At 41.8% G+C, this 13538-nt stretch overlaps 1 protein-coding gene across 2 annotated transcripts in view; it reads right to left on the bottom strand.

Moving 5' to 3' along the window:
- Positions 1 to 9293: 9293 nt before the first annotated feature.
- The window catches only part of CDH5 (cadherin 5), a 53118-nt gene continuing 48873 nt past the window's right edge, over positions 9294 to 13538 (bottom strand). For both annotated transcript variants that reach the window (XM_036750158.1, XM_036750159.1), the window contains exon 12: positions 9294 to 13147. In XM_036750158.1, coding sequence (XP_036606053.1) covers positions 12618 to 13147 — 530 coding nt within the window. In that variant the 3' untranslated portion in view covers positions 9294 to 12617. The remainder of the gene's footprint in view (positions 13148 to 13538) is intronic.

The raw sequence follows: 13538 nt of genomic DNA, 5'->3' as shown, positions 1-13538 counted from the left end.
TGATGACCTGCTTAAGTCACAAGAAACCCTAAGTCACGAGTTTGAATCACATGGTTGTGATGCCCTCTGATCCTGAAGAAGTGTATATATAGTCTGAGGTTAGCATTTTGCTTTGGGGGCTCACTCATGGGAAGAGTGTTCATGTGATTTGGCCAGACAGGAATCTGGGTAGCCATTAAGAAGCCTCCTGGCTTTGAAAACCCAGATGTTGGTGCTTCTCTCTCTAGTAACTATGTATGTATTGCTATGGACAGACAGAAGCGCTGTCTGCTGATTTGTGTTATTTGCTCTGTTTATATAATTTCTGCTTGTAATTTCTGTTTGTGTTTTCTCTGAAGTTCAGGGTGCTAACTTTTTCCCCTGAACTAAGTGAATGATATATGAATGTTTAATTAAAATGAGTTGCAAACCCCTTAAAGTTGCTTTCCTTAGGAAAGCAGATCAAAGAACCTGTGCTAGCAGCCCTCCTGTGTGCTAGTGTTATTGGTCTTATATCCCCACAGCAGCTGCTAACAACATTGTTGTTACACCATCTCTGACTTAAGGACCATGGAACTTTTCCACCTGACTCCTAGCCTAAACCTCCTTCTTTGTATCCTTAGCACTTAGCATAATGTTTTGTATATAGTAAGCACTTAATAAATGCTTTTAATTAATTAATTCATTCAGTGTTCATTCATTCATTCTGTGTTTTTCAGGCTATCAGAAAAAGTGGATAAAATGAAACCTTTTTGAAATTAAAAAAATTCAGGATATAATTTCATCTTCTGTAGACTCACTGAAAGCATCAAGCACGTGTGGGACAACTCAAGGAGCAGATGGGATGATAGGGAGGACAAGTACCTTGTCCTGTTTCCCACATAGTTTTACTTTCTTCTGCTTAGATCTCTGTACTTTGAAAGCTTTTCCTTCTTTGTCAGTTTGGAGATTCATGAGAATTCTTTATGGTGACATCTATTAAAAAAGTTGTTCTAAAATATTAATGGATCCATTTTATGCCCAGGGATTGTGGCTAACAGCTCTGTTTGGGATGATGCTTTGGTTTTTATTGCCTTCTCAAGAGTATTTTGGGGTTTATATTTGTAGCATGAGGCTTGTCATCTGCTAGTTATTCTAGCCACCTGGTTGTGTCTCTTCAAGTATCTGCTACATCCTACATTTTTGCACCCTTCAGTGATAATGCTGCAATTTACACCTTTTCATTGCATTATGTATTGATCAATATGTCCAGGTTCCGTAAGAACAAGCTTTCTGTAATTTCTAGTGGTAATGACCTGGTCCTGCTTTGTTGTCATAACCCCACCTCCTTGTCCCATTCCCATAAACACATCTGCATGACTCAACCATTTGCATATCATGTCTCTGTTGACTTACTGCTGATTGAGTTTACATGGAGGCAGCTATGGAGAGCCTTTTGCTTTTGGTCATGGATCCTATTAACTATTTCGATAGTCTTTATCTGGAGTGAAATAATTCTGGTTATATTTGACAAATCCAATGATGTGCATTTGTTTTCAGCCTTTACTATTGTTTTGTGAAATAAAATCTGTTTTAGAAGTATTTCTGTAAAACTTTGACCTATTTATCACTTAGTACAAATGACATCCTGTTTTCACTGGAGAATTTCCATGAACCGAAGTAGTGGTGTATTTCTATTTACAATTCATCCATTAAACTTGATGCCATTTGTTCCAGTCTTGGCACATAGTAGGAGCTTAATAAATGTTTATTGATTGATTGATCTGTGTACATTGTGATTAATACAATGTTTTGCTAAGGCTCCCTCTGTGACTTGAAAGTCATACCAAGTTCTACTCAGTAATTTGAATAAGGGATTCAAGGCTGGGCTCAAACTGTCTCCCAGTCATTGCTACATTTCATACCAACTGTTTTTGCTATTACTGTGTTGGTATTGTATCTTAAATTGAGTACAGTTTTCTATGTAGACATTAAATACCTTAGTATTGTTGTTGTTTGTTATGTTTTCAATTCCCAGGATCATGTCACAGGAATTACAGGTAATTCAAATTAGAATGAATTTAAGAGACCATTTGTTACAATCTCCTCATTATAAATAAGGAAACTGAGGCGAAATAAATGCCTCGTCCATGGTCACCAAAGGAGTAAAACATCAGAGCTGGGATCTGAACTCCAGATCATTAGCTTTTTAGGTGCATTTCATGAAGATCAGTGTCATTGACAATTTGGGTGTATTTCCCTAGGGACATCTCTTCATTAGCAGTTTGGTGGTTGTTTTTAAGTGGATGTGTCTTCATTAGTATTTTTCAGGGACGGTGCCTTGCTCAGAGTAGAAATTTTGAAATGTGTGATGAATGGAAAGTTTGTTGAATCTTATGGAGATGTGTTGACGTTAGCATTTCCCTTGCATTTCCGATTTTGCTTAGTGGCATCTTCAGAAGGGGAAAAATTACTTTTTATTTTAAGAAATTAAAATACTTTAGGGAGAAAAAGCATTTTGATGGTGGTATTACCAACACCTCACAAGGAACTGATTTGGTCCTGTCGAGTGCATCTGATCCCTCTTGTCACAAACTCGGTTAGAGGGCACCCATTTATCAATGCAAGTCCATAAGTGAAGTTCAGAAACTTTGCCTGGCTTGTGGATTTTGGCTAAGAAGCCAACTGCTCTGGCTTTGGGGGAGAGGGGTGCTCTGACCTATGCATGGCTCGGGGCAGTGTAGTCACCCTTTGTGGTCTCCTTCCAAGTCTGAGCCTTTGCCCAGAATTAGCAAACACTGCCACCTCTTGACTGTTCTAGGCCATGTCCCATCATGACAGAGTCTCCCAGCTGAAAGGGACCTAGGAGGTCACCAAAACTAACCTTTACCTGAATAGAAATCTCCCTGTAACAATCTAAGCAAGAGGCTTCTCTGAAGATCTCCAGTGAGTTATAGAGAGGCAGCCCAGGCCAGAAGCTTTTCTTTACATCTGGTCACAAACTTTCTCTGTATTCACCCTGACCCCAGTTCTGTCTTTTGGGATCAAGCAGAAAAAGCAGAATCCTTTTTCCTCAGGGTAGCCCTTCAAACCCTGAATGACAGCTAGCATGCACCTCTAAATCTAGGCCCCTCTACATTCTTTTAGGACAGAGTTTCCAGCTATTCTAGAACAGCTGGGGAGAATTGTTAGGTCCCTGGAAAATCCTAGGTGGAACTCCATAGGATGATAGTCAGTCAACAAGCACACATTTGTTAAACACCTACTATGTACCAGGCACTGTACTAGACTGGAGATACGAAGTAAGGCAAAAAATTCATCCCTGCTCTTAAGGAGCTCGAAGTCTAATGGGGAAGACAACATGTAAACAACTATCTACCAATGGGATATAGGCAGGATAAATCGGAGATAATCTCAGAGGGAAGGCACTAAGAAAGAATAGAAAGAAAGCTCAGCCGCCCTGGGGTGGACACATCCTCAGAGTATCATAGGTTTTAGAATTGTAAAGGCCCGTAGAGGTCATTTTGTCACAACAATAATGCTAGCTAATATTTTATTTGGTGCTTTAAGGTTTACAAAGGACTTTATAAATATGATCTCATTTGATCCATACAATAGTGTTGGTGGTAGGTGCTGTTATAATCCTAACTTTTACAGATGAGGAAACTGAGGTAGACAGCTAATAATGATAGCATTTCTATAGTGCTTCGGGTTTGCAAAGCACTTTATAAATCTCACTCCATCTTTACAATAATCTCAGTGGTAGGTGCTATATTGTTCCCATATTACAAATAAGGAAGGAGAGTCAGAGGTTAAGTGACTTGCTCATAGTCATATAGCTAATAAATGTCTGAAGCTACATTTGAACTCAGGACTCCTTGACTTTAGGTCAAGCGCTCTATTCATTGGGACACATATCTGCCTAGTACTATCTGTCATTATTTTGAGATGAGGATCCTGAGTCCATAGAGACATTTGTGTGGTGTCCCACAGAAAGTTAGTGGCAGAATCAGGATTTGAATCTAGGTCTCCTGACTCCAAGTACAGGGTTTTTAAAATTTGTTTTTGTATCTTGATAGGAAGGAAAATATTTGAGAGCGCTGAGTACTCATGGTATTATCTGTCAGTTACTTACTTGTTACTAAGGGATCTAGTCTCCAGAAAGGAGATAGATGAGATAATTAACCTGGATACCCTAAAATAGTAAAATTCATTCAGAAAAGCCATCAGGGAAAGATGATGAATTTAGTCTGGGCTGGGTTGAATCTAAGGAGTTATCCAAGTGGAGATGTTTGGCGGGGAGCTGGGGGTGTGGGTGGGACCAGAGTCCAGGATGGACAGGAAGGTTGGATACAATGATTTAGGAGTCTTTTGCATTGAAGTCGTCATTGAAGTCCAAGGCATGGATACGGGTAGGGTTTGCTCTGGTTGAACTACGTGGTCCCTAGAAGGACTGAGATCCTGTGATTCTGTGAAATTCCTGGCGAGCAGGAAAAGCTACCCCCATTCAAGGTCTAATTATAATCCTTAGATCCCTCTTCCTCCCAGAACCCAACTTCACCATAGACAGCTCTCTGCTGCCCCTTACTGGCTAAGGTCATTGCCAAGGGCTCACGGTCAGTTTTCTGAGTTTTAGCAGACAAAAACAAAACAAAACACAAAATAGACCAAATGGGGTTATTTCCCCCTTTGTTCTTTCTTCATAATATAACCCATAGCATTCATTAGAGAAGATGTCATACATGACAATTAAAGAATGCCACATTCATTAGAGACTTTTGAAATGGTGACATTTAATTATGTTAGGAATATGGGACCATCTAGTTTGAAAGCTAAAGGTTTGTAAAGAGACGTTTCAAAGGAAAATAATTTCTTTCTCTAGCAACATGGGCTTTCAATGCCACATATTCTGAATTGTATGATCTCCTTGTGTGTTAATCAGTGATGAGCACGTCAATAAATGAATATTTTCCATTTTAGCTGCTTAATTGTTTGAGTGGCTTAATTAGACTAGTTTCAAAATTTTGTTTTCTTTTTCTCTTTCATTCCATTAATTCAGCAAGCATTTCCTGGGTGCTTCTTATGTAGAAGAGGTGCAAAGATAGATCTCTAGTGCTTTCAGGTTTTCAAAGCCTTTTTTTCGTTCAATTGAGATAAATTGTGCAGAGATAAGCACCCTCATTTTACAGATGAGGAAACTGAGGTTGAGTGAGAAAAGATTACTAGAAATATAGGAATATGATTGCTCTCTCAAAGTGGGGACAGATTCTCCTCCCTTGTGGGAGGAAGGGATGCTATGGGTTCTCTTAGGCTTCTGGGATTTTGAATTTATATTCATCTCTCTGGCCAAGGAAATACCAGGGAATGTAAACAGCAGGACAGGACTTGGCTGTAGGTAGAAAAAGAAAAGAGAGGACCAGAGGAAGCCAGAGAAAGAGCCTGTTAACTGGTGATCTGGGCCTCTTGAAAAAGGAGGAAGTAACTCCCATTGCAGGGGAGGCAAAGTTCTACTTACTTTGTACTGAACAAAGGGGCTGAGGGCCCCTTCTGAGCTCTTGTTTAGATCCTTTGGTTTGAACCAACCTATTTGAGTTCTGGATTGACACATATGTCCCTTTCAAGCCTAGCTTAAAGGTCCTCAAAACTTAGAGTCAAATTGAGTGACTCTTTTGAATTGTCCTCTTTGCATGGAACTCAGTCTTGGATTCTTAACGCTCTCTGGGCACTCAGTCATTGTTGAGGGCTAGGAAGGGAACGCTAGTCACATTGGTACAGCCTTTCATTTTGCTACTCTGTACAAGGGGAATAATTCCATTTTCCTTTTCTTCCTCTCAGTTCAATTCAAGGTGACCTACATTTACGAAGGACTGATTACGTGCAAGGGCCCATGCTAGCTGTTCAGAATATAAAGACAAAAAACAAAATCGTCTCTGCCTCCTGTAAGGGGCTTACATTCCACTGGGGAGACACAACATTTGCACAGATAAGTAAATAGGAGGTAATTTGGGGGGGAGAGGGTGCTCATAACTGCAGGAATCAAGAAGGACTTTACAGAGGAGATGGTACCTGACTGAGCCTCGTAGGCAGATAAGGTTACTTGAGAGGCAGAGATGAGAAGGCATTACATTCCAAGCATGGGGCATGGCTGGGTAGCATCTTAAAGTCAACGTATCCAAACCAGAATTCATTATCTTTCCCCTTAAATCCTCCCACCTACCTACCTTCTCTAGTACTGTGGAGGACACTACCATCTTCTCAGTCCCTTGGGTTGACAACCAGGGAGTCATTCTGCGTTCCTCACTCTCTCCCCACCCTCTTCCTCCCACCATATCCAAGCTCTTGCCAAGGTCAGTCCATTTCACCTCTGTAACATCTATCCCATTTGCCCCCTTCTTTCCCCTGACACTGCCACCACCCTGGTGTAGACTTTCATTACCTCACACCTATTGCTGCAACTGCTGGTCAATCTGCCTTCCTCAAGTCTTTCCCCAATCCATCCTCTGTTCAGCCACTAAAGTCATTTTCTTAAAATGCAGTTCTGATCATGTCCCCCAATCAACAAGCTCCAGTGGCTCCCTATTGCCTCCAGGATCAGATACAAAATGCTTTGTTTGACATTCAAAGTCCTTGGTAACCTCGTCCTCTCCTACCTTTCCAGTTTTCTTACATTTTACTACCCAATCTATACTCATCGATAACAGTGACGCCTGCCTCCTGGCTGTTCCAGGAACGAGACCCTCCATCTCTTAGCTCCAGGTATTTTCTCTGGCTGTTCCCCATGCCTGGAATACTCTGCACACTGACCTCCCTAGCTTCCTTTAAGTCCCAGCTAAAATCCCATCTTCTATGGGAAGCTTTCTCCAAACCCTCTTAGTCTCTATGCTTTCCCTCTTTTAATTTTTGTTGTTTTTGAGTTGTTTCAGTCATGTCAGACTCTTTGTGACCCCATCTGGGATTTTCTTGGCAAAGGTACTGGAATGGTTTGCCATTTCCTTCTCTAGCTCATTTTGTAGATGAAGAACTGAGGCAAAACAGGGCTGAGTGACTTGCCCAAGGCTACATAGTTAATAAGTGTCTGGAGCCAGATTTGAACTCATGAAGAAGAATCTTCCTGATTCCAAACCCAGTGCCCCATCCCTTGTGTCAGCTGGCTGCCCTCTTTTAATTATTTCCTGTTTATCCTGCTTGTAGCTTGTTTTCTATTTGTTTTCATGTTGCCTTCCTCATTTGATAGTAAATTCCTTGAGGGGAGGAACAGTCTTTTGCCTCTTTTGGTATCCCTGTGCTTAGTACAGTGCCGGCACATAGGAGGTGCTTAAGAAATGTTTATTGATTGATTGAGAAGGAGGGCATGGAATATTGAATTTTGGGAACAGAGCTGTCTAATTTGACTGGAACCCAAAGGGCATGAAGGGAAGTCATGTGGAAGAATTGTGGAAAATCAGGGTGAAGCTAGACTCTGGAAGATCTCAGATGACAGGCTGAGAAATCTGTATTTATGCTAGAGGCCACAAAGGGATTTCAAGCATGGACAGACTTATGTCTGTCCAATCCAGAAGATTATTTTGGCAGGTGTGCAGGGGATGGGTTGAAGAGAGGACATACTGGATAAAGGGATTCCAATTACGAGACTATCTCAGTAGCCTGGGTGAGGGAAGTTAGACCAGGGCTGTCTGACCTTAGGTTATCTTAGGGCTGTATTAAAATAAAATAATTATTTGAGGGCTGCACCCAGAATAAAAAATACAGTACACTAATATGTCATCAATATGACAGACGAAGGAGCAAAGCACGAAAACAAACATGAAACAACAAAGCGACAACACAAAAGTATAAAGGTAGGTGAATACTGACTAGTCTGCATTGTACAGATGGAACACATCCCACAGATTTATTGAAAATTCCGTGTGATATGTTCTGTCCTTAATACTGCTTAAAAATACCAAAGAAAATTAATATCAATGAGATTATTTATTAGTGATGGAATTAAAAAATCTAATACGCATTCCATACAAATTATTATTTTATTTTTTTGCTTGTGCAAATTAACACCCACAGGCGGGCCGCATAAAATCGCACTGCAGGCCTCATGAGGCCCATGGGCTGTATTTTGGACAGCCCTGGCCTAGACTATGGTGGTGTCCATGGGAGTGGAAAGAAGGGGTCAGATTGTTCTTTTACTGGACCTGCATGAGGGGAATGGACCAAGGGGGCTGGCATGGGCCTAAGCACTGGATTTGGATGCCAGTCAGAAGAGAAGGCAACTGACAAGTCAACAAGAATTTCCCAAGTGCCTGCTATGTGCTAAACTCTGTTTCAAGTGCAGTGATGAAAGATGTGAGAGATGTTGTGAAGGCTGAAGTGATAAGCATTGACCACTGATTGATATAGGAGAATGGGAATTGGGCAAAGGAGAGGGAAGAGTCAAGGAGGGCTCAAAAGTGAGAAAGTTTGGAGGGGCATGGAGTTATGGAAAAAGATAATTGGTCCCATTTTGGAAGTAATGAGTTTAAGATGCTTGCAGCATATCTAGAAGGAGAGAGCAGTTGGTGGTACTGGATTAGAGTTCAAGGGAAGAATTAAGATCAGACAAAAAGATTTGGGATCATCTGTGCAGAAGTGATCATTGAATCTGTGGGATCTGATGAGATTACCCTCTGAGAGAGTTTAGAGACATAACCAAAGAAGGTTCAGGATTAAACCTTGGAGACCACCCAATCAGCCCTGTCCGTATGGAGGGAGAACGGAGAGAGAATGGCTGGGAGAAAGTGGGATCTATGGACTCACCTACACACTTCCCATGAGTCTCTTCCACACTTTAGCCACTTCTAGAAGTTCTAAGATTGGATGATGGCTCCATTTTGAGGATTCTCTGGAGTGGTCTCTCAATGATCTTTGATTTCCTGCATCTTTCTGGAGCAGATTCAGATTCTCTTCTACTCCTAGAACTAAAAGAAGCCTTAGAACATGGGATGTTAAGGCTGGAATCGATCTCAGAGTTGGAGGCAGTCTAAATCCTGTGGTCCATTCCAGCTCTGACATCCTCCATTCTAAGGGTCCTTTCAGCTCTGATGTTCCGCTTTCTTAGGCATAATTTAGTCCAATCCCCTCATTTTACATATAAAAAAAATGAGGTCCAGAGAAGGGAATGTGGTTTCCTCAAGGCCATATAGCTAAAGCACGTCAAAGCCAGGACTGGCAGCTGGTGGCTCTGTCTTCTGCCTTCCCATCTCCATGGTGGGGAAGTTTGAATTTACTCCAAGGTACATCAGCCAGATGTGATTGGTGCTGACTGTTCAGTTTAGTGATCAAACGGTGAAACAGAACCCACAAAAAACAGCCTCAAGAATTTCTTTTATTTAAGTAAAAACCCCAAATATAAAAATACAGTACGTTCAGTGCAGTAATTTGGTCAATGTACAGTTAATAACTCCAGAAAACAATTACTATACTAAGAGGGATGGGGTGGGGAAAGAAAGGTTTTACGAAACTTTATCCAACTAACATAAACTGAATTAATATTAAGTTAATTTGACTAACACACAGCTAATTATGAACCAATATTTTGAGCTATATATATGTCTGTCAGTATTATTAGTAAAATACTTTTATGTAGAAAAAAACACCAACTAGTGAGGGGTTAAGGAAATATTTCAGTGTTATCTACATTTTGTCACAGAGTGAAAGCACCCCAAACAGGTTTAAGACATTGCTGCATAGATTAGAAAGTGAGACTACCAGGATTGTCAGTATATTTCTTCTGGCTGTGTGAACGGTGAACTTTTTGATACATATTTGCCAAAGAATGTTTGAATTTTGGATTACTACAGGTGGTTCCTGATGGGATATGAGTCAGGTCTGGGCAAGTTTTTCTTTGTTCCTTTACTGGATCTGCATGAGAAGAATGGCCTAGTTGGGCTGGCACGAACTTGGGCACTGGATTGGGATACCAGCCAAAAGAGGAGGCAATTGATACCTTACAGCCAGTTAGCCCTGAGATAAAGAGGGACAGAGGGCCCTTTCAGGCCCTTTTCCAAAGGGGAAAACAAATGCTGGTGGTAGGTATGAAGGGTTCAGATCAAGGTCAAGGCAACAGAGCTGGGTCCTTTGGGTCTTCAGGGGGACTGAAGTGTACTTTTGTCAGGTGGTGTTTCTAAGGGAAAGGACATACGATAGTGGCTGCCATTTAGATAGCATTTGAAGATTCAATCTCTGTTTGAATTCCTTTTCTGGTGTCTCGCTGTAGTGTTCAGGTGACTCAGAATTCACAAAGGTTTTGTCAGTGGAATATGTGCTTCTTACTAAACAGGAAGTATTGATCATGTGACTGTGTATCTGTAGTATAAGGACCAGACTACTTAAATTCAGAAAGGTACCTCACCAGGTTGGGCACAAGTTAACGAACTTTTCAGCTATAGCAACTCTCAAAGACTGTGGGAGGTTGCAATGTGCATTGTTTTGTGGGGGAGTACCAATGAGAACAAAATCACAGATCCTTTAAATGTTCAAGGTTGCAAGTTAGGAGACAGACAAAAGGTGGTCCTGAACCCTTTTATGTGGTGAGGCATTTCCCATCTCTGACATCCAGTCTGTGAGGAAAAATTCATCTGTATTACAAAGCTTGGGAGAGGAGTTCAGAGGACACTTCAATGCCACAGTACTAAGTTTAGTAGAGTGATGTTGGGAGCTGTGCCTGGCTTTGTCCTGGGAATGATGTGATATTGATGGGGTATAGTCAACTCCAAGTTGAATACATCAATAGTGTGAGGTGGCAGTCCCAATAGCTAATGTGACCCAGTGCTGCATTGTGTAGACTATTACATAGGCATAATTCCAGAGGCAGAAAATTCAGAACGCACAACCAGAGTATTGTGTCCAGTTTGAGGCATGACATGACTAATTAGAACATAGTCAGGGGAGGGGGATCAGGTTGGTGAGGTGCTTAGGGGCCATGCCTTACAGGAATTAGGTGAAGGTACTGGGGGATGATCAGTCTGCAGGAAAGAAAATTTAGGCATATTCCTTAGGGAAAACACAAGCTAGCTGTTTGCAAGTGTTTGAAGGACTACCAGGATGAAGGATAAGAATTAGTGTGTTTGGATTCAGAGGGCAGAATGAGGAAAAATTAGGCAGGATTATAATTAGGTGGAAGTTGCAGGGGCAGCTTTTACCTCAGTATAAGAACTTTTTAACCCTTGGAGCTTTCCAAAAATAGAATGAGTTGCTTTGGGAGGTAGTGAGTTTTCCTTCCCTGGGGGTGGTCTTTGAGCAAAGACCATCTGACCACTTTTCTGGGATGTTGTAGCAGGAATGGGGTTGGGATATATGATTTCTGAGATCTCTTCCAACTCTGAGATTGTGTGCGTGCGTGCGTGTGTGTGTGTGTGTGTGTGTGTGTGTGTGTGTGTGTATTTGGAAGAGGATCTAAGAGAACAAGGGTGAATACATACTTGATTGAAGGATGCATTTCTAAGAGATAAGAATGTGTGTGTGTGTGTGTGTGTGTGTGTGTGTGTGTGTGTGTGTGAGAGAGAGAGAGAAGAGAGAGAGAGAGAGAGAGATTTGTGAGATCTTCTGGGGCTTCACTGAAAGGAAATAGCCTAGCTAGCTGGATAGATCACATCCAGAGGCCTCAGGTCACCAAGTTTACTTCTTTGTAAACATGGAACCCAAACCAGACTGACCCATAAGATACTATTCATTAAGGAAGCTCCTTAGAATTTTAACCACTTTAGCCTCCAAAGTCTGAAGATGGTCACTGTGGTTAGCAGATTTAAGGAACTGGGTATGGTGTGTGGGGGAAAGTCCTTCTTATATTGTTGATTCAGAGGGAGTAAGGATAACCTACGGAGATTTACTAGCAAATTTGAAGCAAAGCAAATGCGTTGACTTGGCTTCCCTTAGACATCTTCTCTCCCAAAGCACTGTGTGTTACCGAGCTGTCAGCTCTTGCTTAGTTGGCAAGGCAAACCATATAGAAGTGGGAAATTTGCTCTCTCACATGGTATCTGCCATCAGGTAGATGGTGGTGACGTCCTTGTCAGAATGGCCATGTTTTTCACATAATCCTAGGTTACAGGGCTGGAAGAGACCTTAGAGATTGTCTTGGTCTGATCGGCCATACTCGGACACGCTGTACCTTGACCCTGACATAGTGATGTCATTTTGGTCCTCTTTGAGCACCGAAGGACAACAACCAGTCCACCCACTTCATTTTACAAAAGAGGAAATTGAAGCCCAGAGAAGTGACTTTTTCACATTCACGAGTAGTGATTAGCAGAGGCACAATTTGAACTTGGGTCCAAATCCAGGGTTTTTTCCATTACATCCCACTGCCTCTCCAGAGGTGTGGATAAATGGAGTATGAGGTGTATGATTATACTCTGCTATTTTTCTACATCTTCCAAATTCAAGTGAATTCAACAATCCATTATTGAGTATCTATTATGTGCAAGAAATTACAAAGTGGCTAAGCCTATCCTTATAGTTTCTCTCAGGTGACCTTGGGGATTTGGACATTTTCCTGCAAAGGGTCTGGTTTCTGGGATCCAAACAAAAAGGGTTTTGTTGATCCCTAGTATGAGAATTCAGCCTTCTGTGCCAGTTGTGGCTGGCTTTTGACAACCACTGTCCTTCACAGCCCCCAGTCAGTGGTGACTTTAATATATTAGCTCGTGGCTAGGCTCAGTGCCATATAGCTCGGCTAACATTTTGAACCTGGGCCCCCAGTCATTTAAGAAGTCATAGTCAATGTCCGAATCTGATGAGTCTGTGACGAGGCTGCTGAGTGACTCCGCAATGGACTCGGCTCCTTCATAGCCGTAGATGTGGAGTGTGTCATACGGGGGCCCACCGCCATCGTGGTCTGCCTCGTCCTTCTTCACCTCAATCATGACAGCCATCTCCCCTGTTACTGCCTGGGGGTGAGCAGGCCTGGGAGGTTTTTGGATCTGAGCATAGAGAGAAGGCCGTGAATCTAGGGCAGGCCTGGGTGGCTTCCCTCCTGGTGGCTTCCCGCCGCTCTTGCAGGCTGAGTTGAGCACAGATACATCATAGCTGTTGGTATCCATCTCCCCACCTCCTTCCTCATCATAGGTGACCAGCTGCTCATGAATTTCTGCTACATTCTTGCCTTGGGCTCTGTCCTGTTTCTTCAACCGTCGGCGGAGGAGGACTAGCACAACGAGCACTGCAAGTAAAACATTTATGTCAGTTCTTTCTGAACACACAGTCAGTCAATCAATCAATCAAATCTATAAAACACCTATTATGTACCAAGAACTGTGCTAAACACTGGGGATATAAAAAGAGGCCAAAGACAGTTCCTTCCCTCAAGGAGCTTACAATCTAATGGTAGTGTACATTCATAATTATGTCACACAATGGCAGAAGTGGAAGCATCCTTAAATTGTGTGAGCAAAGAATGTTTCAATATCCTGTTATTTATGTTTTAGAGGTCTTTCTAGTTCTAACACCCTGTGTTCTGTGTTTTAAGGTTCCTGCCAATTCTAATAATAATAGCTAATGTTTACATAGTGTTTTAAGGTTTACAAAGAGTCTTAGAACTGGAAACAACCCTA

Source organism: Trichosurus vulpecula, chromosome 3, assembly GCF_011100635.1.
Source record: "Trichosurus vulpecula isolate mTriVul1 chromosome 3, mTriVul1.pri, whole genome shotgun sequence".
In the NCBI taxonomy this organism is placed as follows: Eukaryota; Metazoa; Chordata; class Mammalia; order Diprotodontia; family Phalangeridae; genus Trichosurus; species Trichosurus vulpecula.
The sequence above is the reverse complement of the archived record's forward strand: the minus strand, read 5'-3'. Positions and strand labels throughout refer to the sequence as shown.